This window comes from Thunnus albacares, chromosome 1 (genome assembly GCF_914725855.1).
Source record: "Thunnus albacares chromosome 1, fThuAlb1.1, whole genome shotgun sequence".
Lineage (NCBI taxonomy): Eukaryota > Metazoa > Chordata > Actinopteri > Scombriformes > Scombridae > Thunnus > Thunnus albacares.
The window spans coordinates 13,580,991-13,600,474 of record NC_058106.1 but is presented as its reverse complement, the minus strand read 5'-3'; the positions used below and the strand labels follow the sequence as shown (position 1 = coordinate 13,600,474).

At 38.5% G+C, this 19,484-nt stretch overlaps 1 protein-coding gene across 5 annotated transcripts in view; it reads left to right on the top strand.

Moving 5' to 3' along the window:
- The window catches only part of LOC122971272 (protein unc-13 homolog C), a 114,722-nt gene extending 98,431 nt beyond the window's left edge, over positions 1–16,291 (top strand). For all 5 annotated transcript variants that reach the window (XM_044338037.1, XM_044338197.1, XM_044337960.1 and 2 more), the window contains 8 exons: positions 325–462; positions 2,272–2,395; positions 2,846–2,905; positions 5,982–6,062; positions 8,869–9,016; positions 12,152–12,244; positions 13,491–13,650; positions 14,679–16,291. In XM_044338037.1, coding sequence (XP_044193972.1) covers positions 325–462; positions 2,272–2,395; positions 2,846–2,905; positions 5,982–6,062; positions 8,869–9,016; positions 12,152–12,244; positions 13,491–13,650; positions 14,679–14,964 — 1,090 coding nt within the window. In that variant the 3' untranslated portion in view covers positions 14,965–16,291. The remainder of the gene's footprint in view (positions 1–324; positions 463–2,271; positions 2,396–2,845; positions 2,906–5,981; positions 6,063–8,868; positions 9,017–12,151; positions 12,245–13,490; positions 13,651–14,678) is intronic.
- Positions 16,292–19,484: the final 3,193 nt, after the last annotated feature.

Genomic DNA, 19,484 nt, shown 5'->3' with positions numbered 1-19,484 from the left:
TGCATGTGTGTTAGTGTGGGATCATGTTCATTAAGGTGAAGGTCTCCATCAAAGAAATTGTGCTACAAGACTACTTAAGCATTGACAGACATGCACTCAGAATATAATTGACTCCAGCGCTCTTGCTGTGCACCACGCTCAGTGAGCACAGCAAGTTGCTAAACATTTCAGCTTGAACAAAGGACACCCTCGCTCTAACACCTTTTTAATAATCTAATAGGACCAGCAGGAGCGAGCTTACACCTCCTTAAAGTTGCTACCTGTGACTGCTACATCCTAACATACAAAATGCTTTAAATGATTGTTATGTTTTCCATCACCCAGTTTCAAACCTGTGATTGAGGACTGTGTGAAGCAGATGAACCAGGAGCTGGTCCAGATGAAAGGTTCAGCTAAAGGGAGCAATGCTGCCATGGATGCAGAGACTGTTCTTCGGCCTCTTATGGACCTTCTGGATAAAAAGTAGGTATCTGCTGAATGCAAGGTCAGAGTTTATCCTCTGACATGTAAGACAGTTTTACACTTTGGTCCACCATAAGTGCCACGCTCTCTTGAAAGTGTTAAATCTTTCATCTACCGCTATCATGTTTGAGAGTTTTGGTCTCAAAGTTGATGAATAGTTTGAACAGTCAGTGTTAGTTTGGTTTCATCAGAATCTACAATATATGTTGAGGTGATTAACAAAAACACATGGCTACCATTAACCATTAATATTTCAGCTGCCTCTATCCAGTCATACAGTATGTATGCCTAGTACTCTTGATTGTCTAGCACCATATGTTTGTATTGCCCAAGTATCAGATTACAGATTTTAGTTTCAGTTTACAATAAGGGACTTTACAGAAAGTATTGTAAAATTGTAACTAAAGTTCTTGATACACTGAATGTAGAATAAAAAAAATCATTATCTCTATAACTTCTAGATCACAGTTGCTTAAATTCTAACTGTGGCAGTTGTTTTTGCCAATGCAATATAAGAGGACTTTCTGCTTGGGAAAATAAAGTATGCAAAGTAAACTGTAACAATTTTCTGTTTGAATTTGTTTTTATATTGTACTGTTATATTAGAATTGGAAGATTATAAAAAGTAACCTTGGTATTTGGTAATTGGTACTCAAACAGATCAGTAGTTTAAAAGGACAGCAGAACCTCACATGCAGTGTAAGTCCTTTCACACCAGAGTCCTAGTAGGTGTTCTGAAAACAGCATTGAAACAATGCAAGAGGCTGCATTGTTTTTGTTACAGGGACATGTGAGATGGTGTCCAGGAAGTCCTGAGTAATAGAGCCATAACATTACAAGACAGGATTTTACAACTCTGGAAAGTTACTATGAATTGTCATTATTTTTATCTTTCATTGCTATGATTATGAGGTAAACAATAGAAATACAGCACTCATGTTACTCAGTAATCTATCAGGAATTAGCACTTGAATGTATTTGACAGGCCAATGCAGAGCCCTGCTAGATGATGTTGCACTTTGTTGAGCCTGGTTCAACATTACTGCCAGGCTACTTGGTGTTTTTGTTCCTCACAATCGGCACCCTGCTGTGCTAACACGGTGATCCCATTCAAATGAATAATTTTTTCATGCTGTGCAGTTATCTGTCTGAACGCCGCTTTATTGACTCGTGAGTAGGATCAAAAACTCTGTGAAAAAAACCAAAGAATCCCATTTGCTGTATTCACTCCAAAAATGTTTTCGTCCTCAGACATGACAAAGATCATTGTTGATCATATTTCCATTTCTAATTCTGGTTTAGTTGAGGGCCTCCAGATGTGTCAGCTCAATAAAACTGATACAGCAGTATAATAATGACAACCATTTTACATTTGTTTTTGGAGAAAAGTAAAAAAAGAAAGACCAGTATTATCTTTGAATGTCTATTAATTCAACCTAGGGACTGTATTTACTTCTGTGGCATTCTTGAAAGAACCACAGCGAGGATATGGTTCAGCTGAGCTTGGGGAATCGCTCTCAGCAATTTGTCAAAGCAACATTGAGGCCAATGGGGTATTACAGGGAATCCTCTTAATGATATGGAAATACCAAATCCTTCCCCCTGTCTCTGAGACCCTGCTCGTACAATAGGGTGAGATTAAAGCATAAAGCTGCTGCATTTATTCGGTGACTCACAGGTGTTTTTCCTTACTTAACCATATTATTCATGAAGACATCATCACTTGGAGCCATAAGCTGTGTTGACTCAGTTTGACACACGTGCTTCAAGTGTTGACCTGACAAATGCCCTTTTTTTGCCGCTTTGCAGTTTGATGTTATTTGCCAAGATTTGTGAGAAGACTGTGCTGAAACGAGTCCTCAAAGAGCTATGGAAAATTGTGCTTAACACCATTGAGAGAACCATTGTTCTGCCTCCGCTGAGTGACCAGAGTGTGAGTTTGATCAATTATCTCTTTCCCTTTCTGTAACTCTTTTGCCTGCCCCCCACTTCCCTTGTCATGTCCACCTGTCTCTCTCTTTTTTCTTCTATCTATTCAGCTCTATTCTGCTCCCTCATAACACACAAATTACAGTATAGGACATAAATCTGGATTTTTCATCTCATTTACACATTGTGTTATATTGTTAGAAGCATGTTTGCAATTTAATGGCATCATTTACAACAGTTTTCAAACATTTTCCTCTTTCTGTCACTTAGAGTTTCCAAAATAACCATAGCAGCTTTAAAATACCATTACAGATATGAATTCATATTTGAGATTTTTTTCCCGTCATCTTCTGTTGCTTAGTCTGTAATCATGTAATGTAATAATTTTTTCCATTCACATATTTATCTATTGAGTGTTTATGCTATAATGGAAAAATATCTGTTTCTCCAACAGCAAGGAGCTCAGATGATCTTCAATGCGGCAAAGGACTTGGGACAGCTGTCCAAACTGAAGGTAATTTTTAGATAAGCCCAAGGCGGATGCTCATCTCACTACACATAGTCTGAATAGTGTGTCTGTGAACAGTGTTGATTCCAAAAGGATTTCTCACAGCATAGTTGTCATCTCAGTAAAACGTGTATTATGGCTGCACTCCACATGCACACGGGTTTCTATTTGTACTGAACATTTATTATGAATTATATTATTAACTGTCTATCACTGCCACTATAGATAACACAGATATACACAGACCACAGTCCCAATAGGAAACTCACTACAGAGTCTGTTGATCCATATTTATGCCTATTCATATAAAAAAGGAAAAATTATAAGAATTGTAAGTCTTTTAGTAGCTAGTCAGATATGTGGATAAATGTCAACATGGAAAACACCATGACAAGTAGATAAACAAAAATATAGATATTTTTTGACAAAAAAAAGATGTTTTTCTCATACTCAGTGTACAAGTGGAGGGATCTAATCACGCAGTCCAATATACACTCCATGACCCCCGCATTTTTCCATTTTCCCAGAGGGAATTTTGCAGAGTTCAGCCAATCTGCTCTTATCTTAGCAGTAAAACATGCAGTATGTTTACAATATTTTGCACTTATATTTACATTACATACAAATTTGGATAGATGAATTATGTCATTTGGAAGCCTGCAGAAGAGGGGCTGTAATGCACCTAATATGCTGGTTGCCAGCCGCCATTAAAAACCAAAAAGAAGAAATAGAAGCATGTAAGCTACTGTATGCTTTGGCATTATACAGTGTAGCTCAGTGTAACACTATGCCAGGCTGGTGTCTAATTGCTGATGTGACCTGAGCATGTTTAATCCCTTAGGCTTTGTGTAGTGAGGCGTTGGAATGGATCAGTGGTTACACTGTGGTTTTACTAACAACCGTGGTATGACAGTACCTCAGAGAGGTACTTTACCTCTGAGTCAGGGGATGCAAACTGAATGTGTGTTTATCTGCATTCATAGGATTGTGTTTACCAGTTGGTGTGTCCGTACTCATGTTTGTGTTGTTTGTGGGACCCAGATGTCTTTTGAGGCAACATCTGGGTAACATCTAGTACACAGATGTGTGTGTTTCTGTCTCTTTCCTAAAGCATTAAAGTGGTTTATCATCCTCTTGTTAGTTCTAATCATGAGTGATCGTCTTCATCTCATTTTACTGAATTATTCTTTTCATGTCCAGTATTTTATTTTTTTTTGTCTATGTGTGTATATGGGTATACATAAAGAGATATGTCTGATGGTGTTTATTCTATTCTATACTATTCTGTTCTATTATTACTAATGCATGTGTTTAACCGCATTGCTAACATGCAAAATGAATTCCTGTCATTGTTACATCACATTATCTATTATTCAAGTGCTGACCTTTGACCAATATAATGACATGGCTTCAACAGCAGAAGACTTACTCAGGCTGTTAATCTGAAACAAATAATGCTGTGTTCAAGCCCACTTTGAACATCACATCCTTTGACCTCCACAAATCCCATCTGCATATGACAATATGTTAGAAAGGGGGATTGTATTGTTTAATCTGCTTCTGACAATTTATTCCTGTTGAAAGAGAATCATTTCTTTAAAAAATTCTGATAGAATCAGCAGTGTTTTCTATTTGCACCATCAAAATGAATTGAGAAAAATTCTATCCAATTTAAGGTCTGTATTTTCATCAAAGAAGAAGCCCAGTGTTTCTACATGTTCTACTGGAACTGAGGCAATAAAAATGAAGTGGGCCCAATGCACATTTGCATCCAAAACAGATCACAACTTAGCACAAATGTTGAAGTGTTCTTTGTTTCACACCAGCTTTCTAAAATCTATTTAAAACAGACTTGTAGTTGATTAAATCTGTATTTTGAAGAAATAAAAAAAGGACAGGTATGTGTGTTTCATCTGCAGCCTCTAATTTAAGGGATGAAGTGTGCATTTTCACAGCACTGCATCTATACATGCCTCCTCCACAGCGGGTATTTTATCAACTCTTTTGAACCAACGCCAAGCTTATGCAAAATACTGTTACTTAACAGACTTGTGTGCTTTTGTGCACACCAGGGACCAGACTACAACATTTGTAGCAGTGTTTGCAATGGTGATTTAGTTCTTTAGTTTAATCCTTTTCATAAAGCATTTGTGCTATTTTGTCTATGCTCTATTAGGTACACATCTGGGAAATAAGGCTATGCCAGAAGTTATTCGATGTAATCAATTCACAAATAAGGAAAACTTCAATTAGAATTGACAAAAAACATTTTTAATGACTAAAATAGACTTTTAGTGTGTTGTTAGTCCAAAATGCAGCAGCTAGCCCTCTAACCAGAACCCGCTATAGGTCCCACATTACCCCTATTCTTGCTCCCCTCCATTGGCTTCCTGTAAAATTCAGAATCAACTACAAAAACCTGCTGATTATGTGTAAGGCACTCCATGACCTTGCCCCTAGCTACATTTCTGATTTCCTCGTTCCTTATTCCACTTCTCGACTGCTACAATCCTCAAATCTTGGTCTTTTATCTATCCGCCACACTAACTGCAAAACAAAAGGTGACCGCGCATTTGCAGTCTTAGCCCCAGCTCTGTGGAATCATCCTCCACAATCTATTAGATTTGCTTAATCTTTGGACTGTTTTAAACGCTAAAAATCAATTTATATCAGCAAGCCTTTATATAGACTTCCCTACCTGTTCTCATGTTTTGTTTCATTTCATTTTGGTCTGTTTCTCTCTGTTCTGTGTTACATGTTATATATTATATTATAAATTATACTATTTGTTAATCTGTTTGTTTTAATTTTGCATGTGTGTGTTTTTGTGAAGTGCTTTGTAACTATGTGTTTTAAAAAGTGCTATATAAATAAAGCTTTACTTACTTGTTTGAGACAGCAAGGCTCAAGTTTAGCAGACAAGTCAAACTCTGAATTGTGCTGTTTTGTTAACAGTAAATGTTCAGTCTCATAATTTAAGATCATTACCATAATGCTGGAGAAACATCTTAAAATTTAAAGTGTCTGAATGTGATTTGTATTCCAGTTGTAGAGTGTTTGACTTTATCTGGTATCCCGGCAGGAACATGTCATTCGAGAGGAAGCCAGAAGTCTGACTCCACGACAGTGTGCAGCCATGGACCTTGTGCTTCCCACCATCAAGGTCAGTTTTATGTTAATTATACTGTTGGCCGTACAGGGAGACAGCTGGATGGGTAAACTTTATCATATACCTTTATCATCTACAGCAGAGCCACATACGGGAAATCAGAGCAGAAATATGCAAATTGACTTAAATGAGCATTTGGTAAATCAAGGACTAAAGAAAACAGCGTGGAATGCTGTGGTTCATGTCATCTGCGTAGAACATTTTATGTTGAGGTTTTATTGCCCCCCTTCTTCTATTTCCTTCTGTTTCTCTGGTGTATATATAGTAGGCTTGTTAAAACAGAAATCGAAAGTATGGTAAGCATAAATACTGGAAGTTAAGTGGACTTGGAGAGTAGTAATTTTTATGTCCAGGTATTCATGTGCTGGAAAAGGTGCATTTGGAGAGAAATAATATTCTTCATGGTCACCTTAAAAACTACAAAGGAGACTTGTAACAGGGGCTGGCAGGAAATGTTTTGAATCTATGTTCTTTGATAAAACTAACATCTTCTTGATGCCTCTTGATGAGACATGCAGTGGCTGCAAAAAATGATGCTTTTAGAATATATGAAATTATGCTAGACCCATCTGAGGAGGTGTAATTGATACCAATGAATGTGGAAAGATGCCCAGAGCCTCTCAGCAAAAGAAAATGTGCAGAGCAGCTCTGTTAATTTACTGCCATACGACCGTTTGTTGTGAAGGGATATGAAACAATTTCAAGACCAACCCTCTGTTCTTCAGAGACAAGAGGAGAGCTATGATGTACCACTGGGGCGAACACTGCCACTGCATCAGAAAGTGCAGAGAACACTAATTGATACTGCTGTCTCCAAGGAAACTACCTGCATGTTTTAGATCAGTCATGTCACTGGAATTCTTTTCATCAGTATTCCAATGAGGACAGTCAATTAACACAGTTCAGTAATGCCTTAGGAGAGTTGGGTGATCAGCTCAAGAAACGATATGCAGAGAGTTATGTGCATCATATTTTTCATTTTACAGGCACAACATCCTAAAATATGTAATCTAAAAATGGTACATATTGTATTAAGTAGCCAAGCACATATACTGCATGAGGATTATACTGAAATAAAGTGATACATGTCTTCAGATTAGTATCAGCAAGGATTATTATGTGTGTTGAAATCACAATGCTTGTTTTCCCTCTGAAAACATTTTATCCAGACTGAACTTTGAACCTGTGAAAACTAATGGGTAGGTTAATGGATAAATGCACTCACTGGCCCATACAGGGGTCCATATGAGACAAAGATGTATGCAGTTCATTGAACTGATTCCCAATAAGACACAGTTTGCTCCTTTCTTTGAACTCTGACCTATAAGTGATTGTAGAAGAAAAGCAACTGGTCCATCTGTCCCATCAAATCCAGCTTTGATATACTACTGATATACTACTAGCTTTGATTTTACATATATGTATATATGGGAGTAGTTGTTACTTATTTATCATATAGACTACAACCTAGAGAATAGTGTAACTCCACATTGTTCACCACAAGAAGCAAACTCCTGGTAAGCCTTGAGGACAGAGAGAAATAAAAGAAAAATGTAATTCATGAAAGGAACAAGGAAAAGAGAAACTATACAAGAAACAAAAAGAGAGGTGAAAGAAAATAAAGGATAGGAGGAAGAAAGAAAAGAGGAAAACCGTTAAAGAAATAAAGGATATAAGGACAGAACAGAAGGAAAGTGAAAAGTGAAAGAGTAAAGAAGACAAAGAAAGAAGAAATGGAGAAAGGGCTGAAGTTTGGCAGGTAATTTTGCCAGAGGCAGGGTTGTTCTGACAGGTCAGCTCGTTGATTTGCCAGAGGGAGTGCAGCATTGCAGCCTTGTAGTAACACTGGGCTTTTCCAACATAAGGCAACACTTTCTTTGACCAATAACACTGTCTTGTATCGGTCGTGATGCCATGACAAGGTGAATAGAATGGCATTTGTTATTTGAATAAATTTAATTATAACCACAACGTAAGAGTTTAAAAATAAAAGCAGCAAAATGAGACAAAACTATTGGATATTATTTTTTTTATATTATTTTTTTTTCAAATCTCCACCCATGACTCACCCCCCTGCATGCCAGATTACATACAGTTCGTAAGAGGCACGTCGGTCAAATTTTGTGACTCATGAGTCACTGGTGAGGCAGAAAACTGTGTCAAGTCGGTGCCCAAGTACTGACCTGACACGAATCAGAAAATCAAAAAATATTCCTAAGCCCCTCTCTCTTTAGAGGCATGATGAGGACTTTTTAACTTAGATCACGACACAACAAACTCTGCAAACAATTTGTTACTGTAATGATTATGTGTTAGAGAAGAGAGACAGCTAAACACATAAGAAGCACAAATGAATAAAAGATATAAAGGGTTTAGAAATGTGTCTCCAAGTACTTCTTTTCAGTAACACCTCCTTTCTTAATAAGATCTGTCCATGGCCACCCTCCCACTTTCCACATGTGGGAGTCGTGACAGCACTTGAAAAGAAAGCAAAGCCTTGTCTGTCCTGAGCTATCAGGCTTATCAGCACAAATGTACATTAACCGTCCAAGCATGGGTTTCTGATTTACATGCATGGTAATTAGCTGCAAAAGTGGCTATTACTGCTGTCTCTTGTCTGGTCTCTTTATGTGTTTGCTCCTCCTTGTAAAATACACACTGTCCATATAATCCTAGGCTGTTTCTCATGCAACTGCAACTGCTTGATGGCAAAGAAGAGTTTGCCATCATGTTCCAAAGTTTCTGTTGACCTTGTGAAATTATAAATATGAGCTGGTCTGTCCTTCTTTTTTTTTTGTAGCAATACTTCCATGCTGGAGGCAATGGGCTGAAGAAAACCTTCCTCGAAAAGAGCCCCGATATGAAGTCCCTCAAATATGCTCTCAGCCTTTACACTCAACCTACAGATGCCTTGATCAAGAAATATATATGCACCCAAACCTCTCAAGGTAAGGAGGCTGAAGCTTTAGCTGAGAGCAGGCTCAATTAAGTTTCATTTCAGGGAGTAGAACTACTTCAGCATTCAAATATTGAAAAACCTTTTGGCTTAAGAGTTATTTTCATTTCATGTGTCCATGAAAAATAAAATAATAAATAAATAAATAAGCAAGACCAAGTGATGCTAAAAGATGCTTAGATGGTGCGTAAGAAGCACAGATTGTGGATATACTTGCACAGCAGCACTTTAGCTTTTTTCTCAGGCAGCAGTTAGTGAATATATTTACACAATTAAAGATACACACCTGATACAGGATAATTGTATTTGATAAAATCTGGTAGTGAATTGGTTTATTCACAATGTATTTTGTTGCTGCTGATGTTCACTATGTCTGCAGCCTTTCACTACTATAAGCATATACTTTTCAAGTGATAAATGAAAAGCCTTATTACTTCCGGATCACTTGCAGCTTCTACATATTGCTATTTAGAATAGATTGAAAAATGATGTGACTCCAGTCCTGGCTTGTTTTAATCTCAACAATGTGCTGTTCAGTCTTAGCTCCCTTTACAGTATGTGTTTCCTAAGGATCAGGGTGGAATTGCTTTGTGTCACTTTATTTTCTTTAGGCTTATGTGCACAGTGGACATTGCAGTAATTGCATGTATCCCCTCAATGTATAAGTCGTTTTTCTCTTTCACTGTAAATAAATAAAAAAAAAACAAATGAGCAAAGTTATCTGTGGCGTCTTCAGCCCATACCCTTAAGGGCTTGAATGCTCCCATGTCCTTTGCTCTCTCTCTCTTTCTCATTAGCAACACATAAAAACCATGTCATGACAAATTCATAAGATATATGTGTAGTGTAAATCTATAAATTCCCTCTTGTGCTCTCTCTCTCTCTATCTGTCTATTACGCTCCCCATCTTTCTCTCCGTCATCACTGACCCACTTTTCTGTGTTGTTGTCTCATTCATCTGTCTCTATATGAAACTTTTTTTTCCCTACCGTCTCTCTCCGTAACAAGGCAGAAACACCTCCAGGTGTCCGGAGAGATTCAAGAGGGAATTCAGTCCAGTGGGGCGTTGAAGCTTTAAGCTCCTGGTTGCCTTAGTGTGTTCAGCCTTGCAGAACACTGCATATAGGCAGGCGGCAGGAAACAGAATGGCAATGGGAGAAAGCTAGGCAGCCAGCAGGCCAGCCAGCGTTGCCGCTCTCACTAACTGGCAGATGGGCATAGACGCACAATGTTTCGCTGTGTGCTATTTTGAGATTGCTCGATGTGTTTCTCTCTTCCTCCTTCTCTAAATCTCTCATGCCATCCCATCCCCTCCCCTCCCCCTTTGAGTTCACACCATGTTGTCACTCTTTATCTGAGGTGGTCTAATGTGGTGTCCGTAAGTGGAGGTAGTGAGGTGGTTGATGTGCATTAGGTCAGTGAAAAGTGTGGGGATGTGCTGATGCTTGATGTAGCACAGTGGACACTGTTTCATTAATCACCAACCCTTGTGCACTGACAGCGACACATTTAGACCACGGCATGCACTAGTTTATTCCTTCCAAGAGTGCGCATGGAAGCATACATGTGTCTCTCTGGTTGTGAGGGAGCAGGCTGAGGTTATATAGCTGCTCTATGCTTCAATGGAAACTCAGCACTAGAAAAAAAAAACATAAAATCATACATACAGCCATTTTACATGATTATTTCACAACATCTTGCTTAAAAAAAGGAATCCTTTGTCATTCGTCACTTTGTGTGGGCTTTTGGTAACATCTTTGTTGTTTGACACAGCAAAAGGGGAAAAATTCAATGAAATAAAGTGCAGCTCTGCAGCAATTAATGGCAAGAATTCACCTTTCTTATCTGTTAGTTCATTTTGTTAGCATTTTTCTCTCTTAATCTCCTGACCCTCCTCACCACCACCTTTGTTTTATCTGCGTCTGCTTTCCTTTATCTCACTTATGCACCATTCATCTTATTCACACTCTGCTCTCCTACGTCCCTCAAACTCTCCAGTGTCTGCTGTGGCTGCTTATCATTTCACAGACGCACTAACTCATAGTAGATTGTACTAGGAGCAGGAAATATTTCTGAAAATGTACAGAACCTATATATTTCCAACATTATTTCAATAGATAGTTGAAGTAAATGTGCTGTGACATTGCTTTGTTAATTTCTCACAAATCCAGGGCTTAATTATGCAGCAGAACTGTTTTGCTCAGGGCATCATTACAATAAATCACAAGGCTTATTTCTTCATTACCAGCTATAATGGGCACTGCATGTTTGGCACATATTGATTAGCTATTGGATCAACAAGCCCCTTCATCAACCACATCAGCACTTGCCTTCCAGTGTTCAACATCTGTTTGTCCTGGACTGGGTGAAACACAAGGCAGTTGTTAGAGGCAGCTGAAGTGGGCAGGACTCCCTGCATCAGGCAAAGTGAGACACATGGTCAGCAATCAATTCTAATTCTTTCCTAGCAACAGCATGTCTCTGTGCGATTGAAACTGTAATGCTGACATAACTGTGCAGGCTGTGATGCCCAAAAGGTTGCCCTGGGTATGACCCCTTTACATTATCTGTCCCCTATCTACCTTTTTTGTGATGCATTGTTTTGCTTTGATTTCCACTCGAGCTGTCTGCATACAGTCAAATGCATACAGATAATTTCATCGTATAGAACATCGTATATTTAATGCATCCCTTCACACCATCTGACTCTTCCATGGCTTTCAAACCAGGCAGAATATTTCATGTCTCATGTTTCATGTGTTTTATTCTTGTTGTTGTTCTTGTTCAGCCTGAAGCTAAAGGAACCCTGGATGTGATTGCTACTGGTCTGCCATGGGGGGTGAAATCGAGTGTGCTTTCCTACTGTTTTTTTCTTGGATTTAGTTTTTTAGCTTTGACACACAGAGAGGTGTCTATACACAGCTTTATGGATCAATTTCATGGATACCTCATCTACAAAAAAAAGCTGCACCCTCAGTTTTGGATTCTGTCCTTTCATCCTCTCTTACCTCTGCTTACCGGTCTCTCTATTTCTCTCCCTGACTTCCTCTCTGCCCCTCCTCTATTCGCTCTGATTTTCATTATACCTCTTTCCAATTCTCCTGTTGCTGTTTTGGTGTGTGTCCAGGTCAGTCATCCAACGGATCAGTGGGGGAGGTGTCGATGCAAGTGAATCTCATCTCTCACCCTGGCACTGGGGAGCACAAAGTCAGCGTGAAGGGTGAGTTTTCCCTATGCTCTTGACTTGATATTCGTCATTTCTATTCAAATGTATTCACACCTGGAAATGTTCAAAGACTCATCGTGGACAGCTCATGGTGGTAATCTCATTTGTGCAGGAGTGCTGCTGGGGCCAGGAGAAGCAGCATTGTTGTGTATTGTTAGAGCTCCCTTTAAAGACAAAAATAAGGAAATTAACATCTGAAAGATTGCTGATGACATAACTAAAGTAATTATACAGACAAGCAAGATCACAACCACAATGGGGGTTGTACTAGTTTCATTACCAGCTTAGCCCATCACTTTATGATTTATAGATTTGAAATATCTGTAGTTCTTCACCATCTGAAAGTATAAAATGAATGATACACTTACCTCATTTATATCAAAGTACAAATGTATTTTACTTGTTCAGATTCCTGCTCTCTTTTGCAGTTACAGATGCTTTTCATTCATTTTTAATGCTTTATTTTGTGTTTGTGTCTCATTGCAAGCTGGAAATATACTGATGATTGTGTAATTTCCTTGTTTAAATAGTCACTCCTGTGTTTTAGAGGTTTATTTCTATAATCACACACTTTGTCAGCAACAAAAAATGGACTCAGCTAAAAACATCACCCACATAACTGCAATGATATCTGTTCCACCACCTACAGCTGCACCATATGCTGGCATACTGCTATTATCAGCCGACAGTAGTGACACGTCAATGTGATTGCCAGTTAGGTTACTATGGCAATCACATATCATCATGGAAAATCCATCTGTAGACACTGTGACATGTTGTTAGTCAGTTATTATACAATGAAGAGCAGTTTGCAGTTTCGCTTTTTTGTATCTATTTTCTGTATCTTTCCATTTCAATTCTGTGCACTGCCATTGCATTATGGTCTGTCGCAACCCTTGCATCCATCAGTATCTCTGATGCACATGAATATCCTGGTGCATTTTTATTGAAGTTAGTGCAAAATGGTGAACCTTGAAAAAAATGCACAGGCACCAAATATGCTTACCATAAATGTTCCAGATAACATAAAAGGTTTTTGCCATCAGACTCTATTGTACAGGCTTTGACAGTATCTCAGCATTTTCTACCTTTAGGCAGGTATCTGTTGAAACAAGATAAATATATTTCCAAAAAAATGGGGCCATGTTTTTTTTTAACAGCATTAGCGTTTGACTTGGATTTGAACTTTCTCCTAACCTTTACCTACAATTATACTGATTATTCCCTCTGCATTTCTCAGTGGTCGCAGTGAACAACCTCATCTGGCAGACCAACGCCATGTTCCGGCCATTTGTAGAGGTCAACGCCGTGGGACCCCACCTGGCTGACAAGAAGCGCAAGTTTAGCACCAAGACCAAGAATAACAATTGGTCACCAAAGTACAATGAAACATTCCAATAGTGAGTAATCCTGCCTCCTTGGTGTTATTTTCAGAGGTGGAGAAAAGACTGAAGAGTGAAGCTGTGGGTGTGTTTAAAAGCACACACATTCAAATTATTATGCAGCATTTTATCTGCCTGCATACAACCTACAAGATAATGTGCAACATTCTCTTATATGCTGCTCTATTCAGTATGCCACTGCAGAATACAAAGCAGGGACCTACAGTATATACCACATAATACCTGTGAAAATCCTTCTAGTTGTGAATAAAAGGCAGCTGCTTCACCGGCACTTCTGTTCTTTATATTGAAGCAATTGAAGGAAGTCAAGTGACTGCTTTAGCAAGCTTATAGGCAAGCTATAGGCTTGCCTGCCCTTAGAACACTGTAATTCTCTGAGCCAGGCGAGTTGTAGCAACACCAGTGTGATTAGTGAGGCCTACTGCTGTAAGCATATAAATTTACTCCGGGCATTGTCATTTGAATTTTAAGAAGCTGTTAAGTTGCAGAGGATAATTAGAAAACAGCCCAAAGAAAAAGCTGGCTAAGAGTAATGACTCATTTGAATAGAAACATCACTTTCACTCGCAAAACATGATTGAATCGTCTCGTCACAGTCACACACAATAAGGCTGCTTTTCGTTGGGGAAATGTCACCCAGCCAGACTCTTTTACTGACACATTATATTCAGCTGCGAACAAAGCCCAACGTCAGAGTCCAAATTGGTTTGAAATTGGTTTGCTCTCATATACAGTTCTTCAGAATGAGACTCTGGGCTTTTCATCAAGTTTGAACAATAAGAAAAGTGCATCAAAGTCAATTTAGTATACTTATAAGTGACTTGAATCTCACTTGACACTATCTGAAATGTCATGAAGACACCATTTGTCATCTTTATTTTTAGCTCTGGGTAGAAAATCTAAAGAGTTTCCCTTTTAAATACAGATACACTACAGTATAGTCAAACATTTCTTATTTTTCATATTTGAACTCTTGAATTTCACCCCTCTGACACCCCCCCACCCTCCCCTGTCATTTCTCCCAGTGTCCTGAGTAATGAACACGGTCCGGAGGCCTACGAGCTGCACGTCTCAGTAAAGGACTACTGCTTTGCCCGCGAGGACCGCATCATCGGCATGACGGTCATCCAGCTCCGAGAGCTGGTGGACAAGGGCAGCTGCTGCGCCTGCTACCCCCTGGTGAAGAGCATCTGCATGGACGAAACAGGCCTCACCATCATGAGGATACTCTCTCAAAGGACCAACGACGAGGTGGCCAAGGAGTTTGTGCGTCTCAAGACAGACACACGCTCGGCGGAGGAAGTGTCGTAATGTGGAGCATAAATGCAGTATTAAAAGAGTTGTGTTGTCTTAAGTGAGAGAGAGCTAGAGAATGGAGGAGGAAGAGAAAGAGTTGTTCTTTCAGCAGGAGGAGGTGATTGTCCAAAGAGAACCGGTGGAGGCCCACATGGGCAAGGCAGAGAAAGAGAGAGAGAGAGAGTTGTGTTTGTTTGTTTTTGTGCATGTGCGTAAAACATCTGTTGGAATGTTCATTTTAAACTACAGTATGTACAAGTGTTTACTTACCGTATGCTTACTATTAAGTACTATATTCTACGAGTTATGTTAACGAGACATGAAATACCTTTTGTACAACATTTAGTCTTTTTGAACAGAGATTTGTTCCAATAAAGTGCCAAACCAGTGAAAAAAAGAACAAAACCAACGTATATGAATTATGGTGAACTTAGTACGTTTGAAATTTGCTCGATTATTTTGTCCGGTGTAAGTCATTTTCTGACCGTGTGGCGTTTTGATTGTTGCAAAGTCTTTCATTTTGCACCCTCGTTTTTGCTTCACGTCCTTCCACACAGCACTGTTGTGCATGTCCTGTTCTCGGTCATCTCTCTCCCATGATTCCACAGTGACCACAGAGCAGGGTCCTGTCCCCTTGCCTTCAAACTGTTTGTATTTTAAGTCGACCTGAAAATAGACCATGTTTTTTTAAATGGCGATGACTGCTATGTAAACCTTCATAGGTGTTTGTAATTTTATAACCATGACAACAATGATGACAGCCTCCAGTGCTAACAGTCTTAGCAGAAAGGATGGAAATGTTTTCTCTTTTTTTCTTTGGTTTTTGGTTCTTTATTTTCGACCATCAGCTTCCAGCCTTTCTGAATGACCACTGTGAACATGAGCTTTGGAAGGCAAGCTTACATGACATTGCTGACAGTTTGATATTATTGTTTCATATTTTCCAATAACTTTGTTCCTGATAAACTGCCAAAGTTATATAAAATATTTGTACAAAAGCAATCCATTACATGTATGAAGATATATATGTACGTGATCTATTACTTTTTCAATGCTTAATATTTGATTGTTGATAGGGTGGTAATAAGATTTTATTTTTTTTATTTCCTGTGAAGCTGTTAACCGATATGAAAGTTGCACATGTTACTTTACACGTTAGTTAAATCAGCTTCTGTCATTTAAATTATTTTTCTTCATAAAGGAAAGAGTCTAACATTTGGTAAATATGCAACATTCCTATGTATTGCACTGATGGCGAATTGTATGTCATGTAAATATATTTAGTGAGATATTGTACAAAAGTCTACTTTTCTTCAATGTGCATAAAGTATGTGCAAACGTGTTAACATATCTGGGTCATTTTGAGCAATTTTCCAGTAGGCATCCCTTTAACACAAAATATATTATCTCTGCCAGGCGTCAGCCTGAAGGTGACCATGCTTTTAGTCGTGTGTATGTGTGTGTGTGTGTGTGTGTGTGCATGTGTCCGCATGTGTGTCTGTCCGCAGCTAATCTCAGTAGCCACACATTTCTCCATTCCCTATTTCTCTGTTTAGTGTCTTCAGGTTAGGCTAATCCTTTGTTGCTAACTTTGGAGATAACCCCCTTCACTTTTCCAGCACTTAGGGAAACAACAGATGAGACTTTTCCTGGTCATGAGAAGCTGCAGCATTTATTAACTGACACACTGTAGCCTGCACTATACATTTACTGCCAGACTGACACCTTACTACTAACCTTTTCCTCTGCTCATTCACCGCAACTTCTCTGCTGCTCGCTCTCTCACTCAACCACTCACTCATCCGCTACGCACACACATTACACACTGCCCTATTCCTTAAAAGGAGCTACGCTACCAAGAGTTTCCCAGGCAACGACACAGTGGTTAACTCACATTAGGAACAGCGCTGCACAGAGGGTCCCAAAATATATTGATTTCCGAATTAATGGATATTTGGCATTATTTTTGGCATTAAATTATTATTTTTTTGGCCTGGCGAGGGTTCTCAAGGGCCTGGCGTCCTGCCAGGCCTGTACAATCATAGGGGAAACACTGCTAATACTTTTTGTGCACAGTTAGGACTATATGCTCAAGGATGCTTGTGGTTGTGGTGATTCACAATCTTGGAAAAACCTATTTTATAATGCCATTTCTTATGAGCCTATCATAAAGCTCAGACTTTTGTCTTTTCAGCAGTCCTCGCCATTTTACAATATGCATTACGACATAGCAAAAGGCATTTCCAGCAATTGGCTAGGCTAAAAACAAGGTTTACTTAGTTTGTTGCAGGCCACATTTTGGCTTTTGTCGTGGCTCAAAAACTGAAATCCATAGAAAAATTTGGTCTCATCTGATATGTCATGAGCCACCAAAGTTAGGCACGATATGAGATGAATAAATCCACGTTTTTTTACCTTCACCACCATCTTTACTGTACACACCTGGCAGAGATCTGCACCCTACTGACTGCACTCTTCTAGTTTCTGAGTGTTTTTGTAATTGAATTTTCAATTTGAGGTCATTAAAGAACTAACCTATAAACTTATATTCATGCAAATTTGTTGCACTTAATTTTTTGCAATTTATGTTGGGATCCACAATGTAAGAATCATAAGAAATTATCTACTTTCAGGGAATAGTGTGACAAAGTTTGCATGTCGGTCCATCATGTTTAATCTGAAATAGCATATGTTGAGGTTACAGAACTGTACACAAAAAAACATGGACAGAAAATCAGACACCAGTCCAATGCCAGTATTTAAAAGAAAGAAAGAAAAGAAACACCTGTGTTCAATGTGAACATGTGTTTTTGGTTTGCAGATCTGTTTCCTCGCATGGTGTGTGTGCTGGGATGATAACCAGTACAACCAACATGAACACAACATTACTTAAGTGTAAATACACCATTAAGTGCATTTTGCATGCTTATAAATTATTTTAACTCTCTATTGCAATGTTGCGGTAGAGCTCTAAAATGGCGGGAATGTACTGTACACATTTTTGAATGTACCTAACACACCCACCCCAGAGACCCCAGAGATACCTTATTCCAAACTCACACTAAAAGGTCCTGGAATAATTCAATTAATTCCTAATTCAATTTGGGTAAAGACTTGTAGCATGTTTTTTCACTACAAGATTGTGCAAAAAGTGTTAAAAATATGACTTCCATTACTTCTTATTGTAAATATATTAAATAGTGTTGGGTTACAAGATAAGAGACACTGTGCTGCTGGGGAAAAAAAGGTTTGAAGAGGAATTTTCCTCCTCATCTACATATGGAAACTGAGACTAAACTGCATATATTCTTGCATTTTGATACTTATTCTTTTGAAAAAACCCTTCCACATCTGCAGATGCTTCCACAAGATACTGTAATCCATTGCACAAAACATGAAGGCTTTACTCTGACAAGGTTTCTCTTTTTTATGATTTTATGGTGCCTGAGATGAGTGCCTTCATATCAGTTATGCTCAACTGTCAGTCACTCGGCAACGACAGGAAGAAATGCTCATCAATGGAAGGAAATAATCCCACAAAAACATGGCAACATTTTAATGCCACGTTCATGTCTTTTTATGAAGATGGTGAATCTGGAAGACTTTAGCCTTAAGTAGGACACTGTAAAGCCAAGTTTTATGAGCTGAATGTTAGAAAGTATAATTGTATATGACATGGATAATACTTCAGGGAAATGCAAACTGTATAAATGTACGCAAACACTCATGTTACAATTCAAAATGACACAAATATTCTCTCTAAAAAACCACAATAGCAATAACCAGTTTTTTGGATTTGACTGAAAAACTACTTTAGCCAGGTCCTTGGTCAAAAGCCCACACAGTGTATCTAATCAGCTGGAGCCAGGACATAAGAAGGCCAGACAAAGTAAGTCCATTTGTCAGTGTCACCCTTTTGTCTTTTCTTTACAGCTGTAGTCCAATTGTGAAGAAGAGAGGGACAGAAAGAAAATGGGCATAATCAAGAGACTGACAGAGAAAAACTGTGAGGAGAGAAAGCAATGAAGGTATGGAGCCATTTTAGAATAAGGTAAAGACATAACAACAGACGAGAACTGTAAAGGAAAGGGGAAATAAATAAGGGAGATATTTTAAGTCCTGAGCTGTAAAGCTTATGGAGAACAATTAAATCATCATACAGACGTGATGACACTGCTTACATTCAAAAGACTTAACACGTTTCCCTGCAGGGATTTCATCACTGACTAATAATGATGCATATGTGTATATGTGTTACAGTATTAACCGCAATTCTATGCATAAAACATCTACAGAATCTTTTATCCCATGTTATTGCCTTGTAAATTCTATATTTTAACATCCTTTCTTTTCATTGAGAAGTTAACAGATAAGTCACTGTATGTCCAGTTTCTTTTTCTTTACATCAGTCATGGGACACAATCAGCAACAAAAAGAAAAACAAAAAACACCCTAAAAATGTCAACACTAATGTATTACTAGCATATTACACTAATACACACAGTTATTGTAAGACAGAAAACTGCTTTACAAGT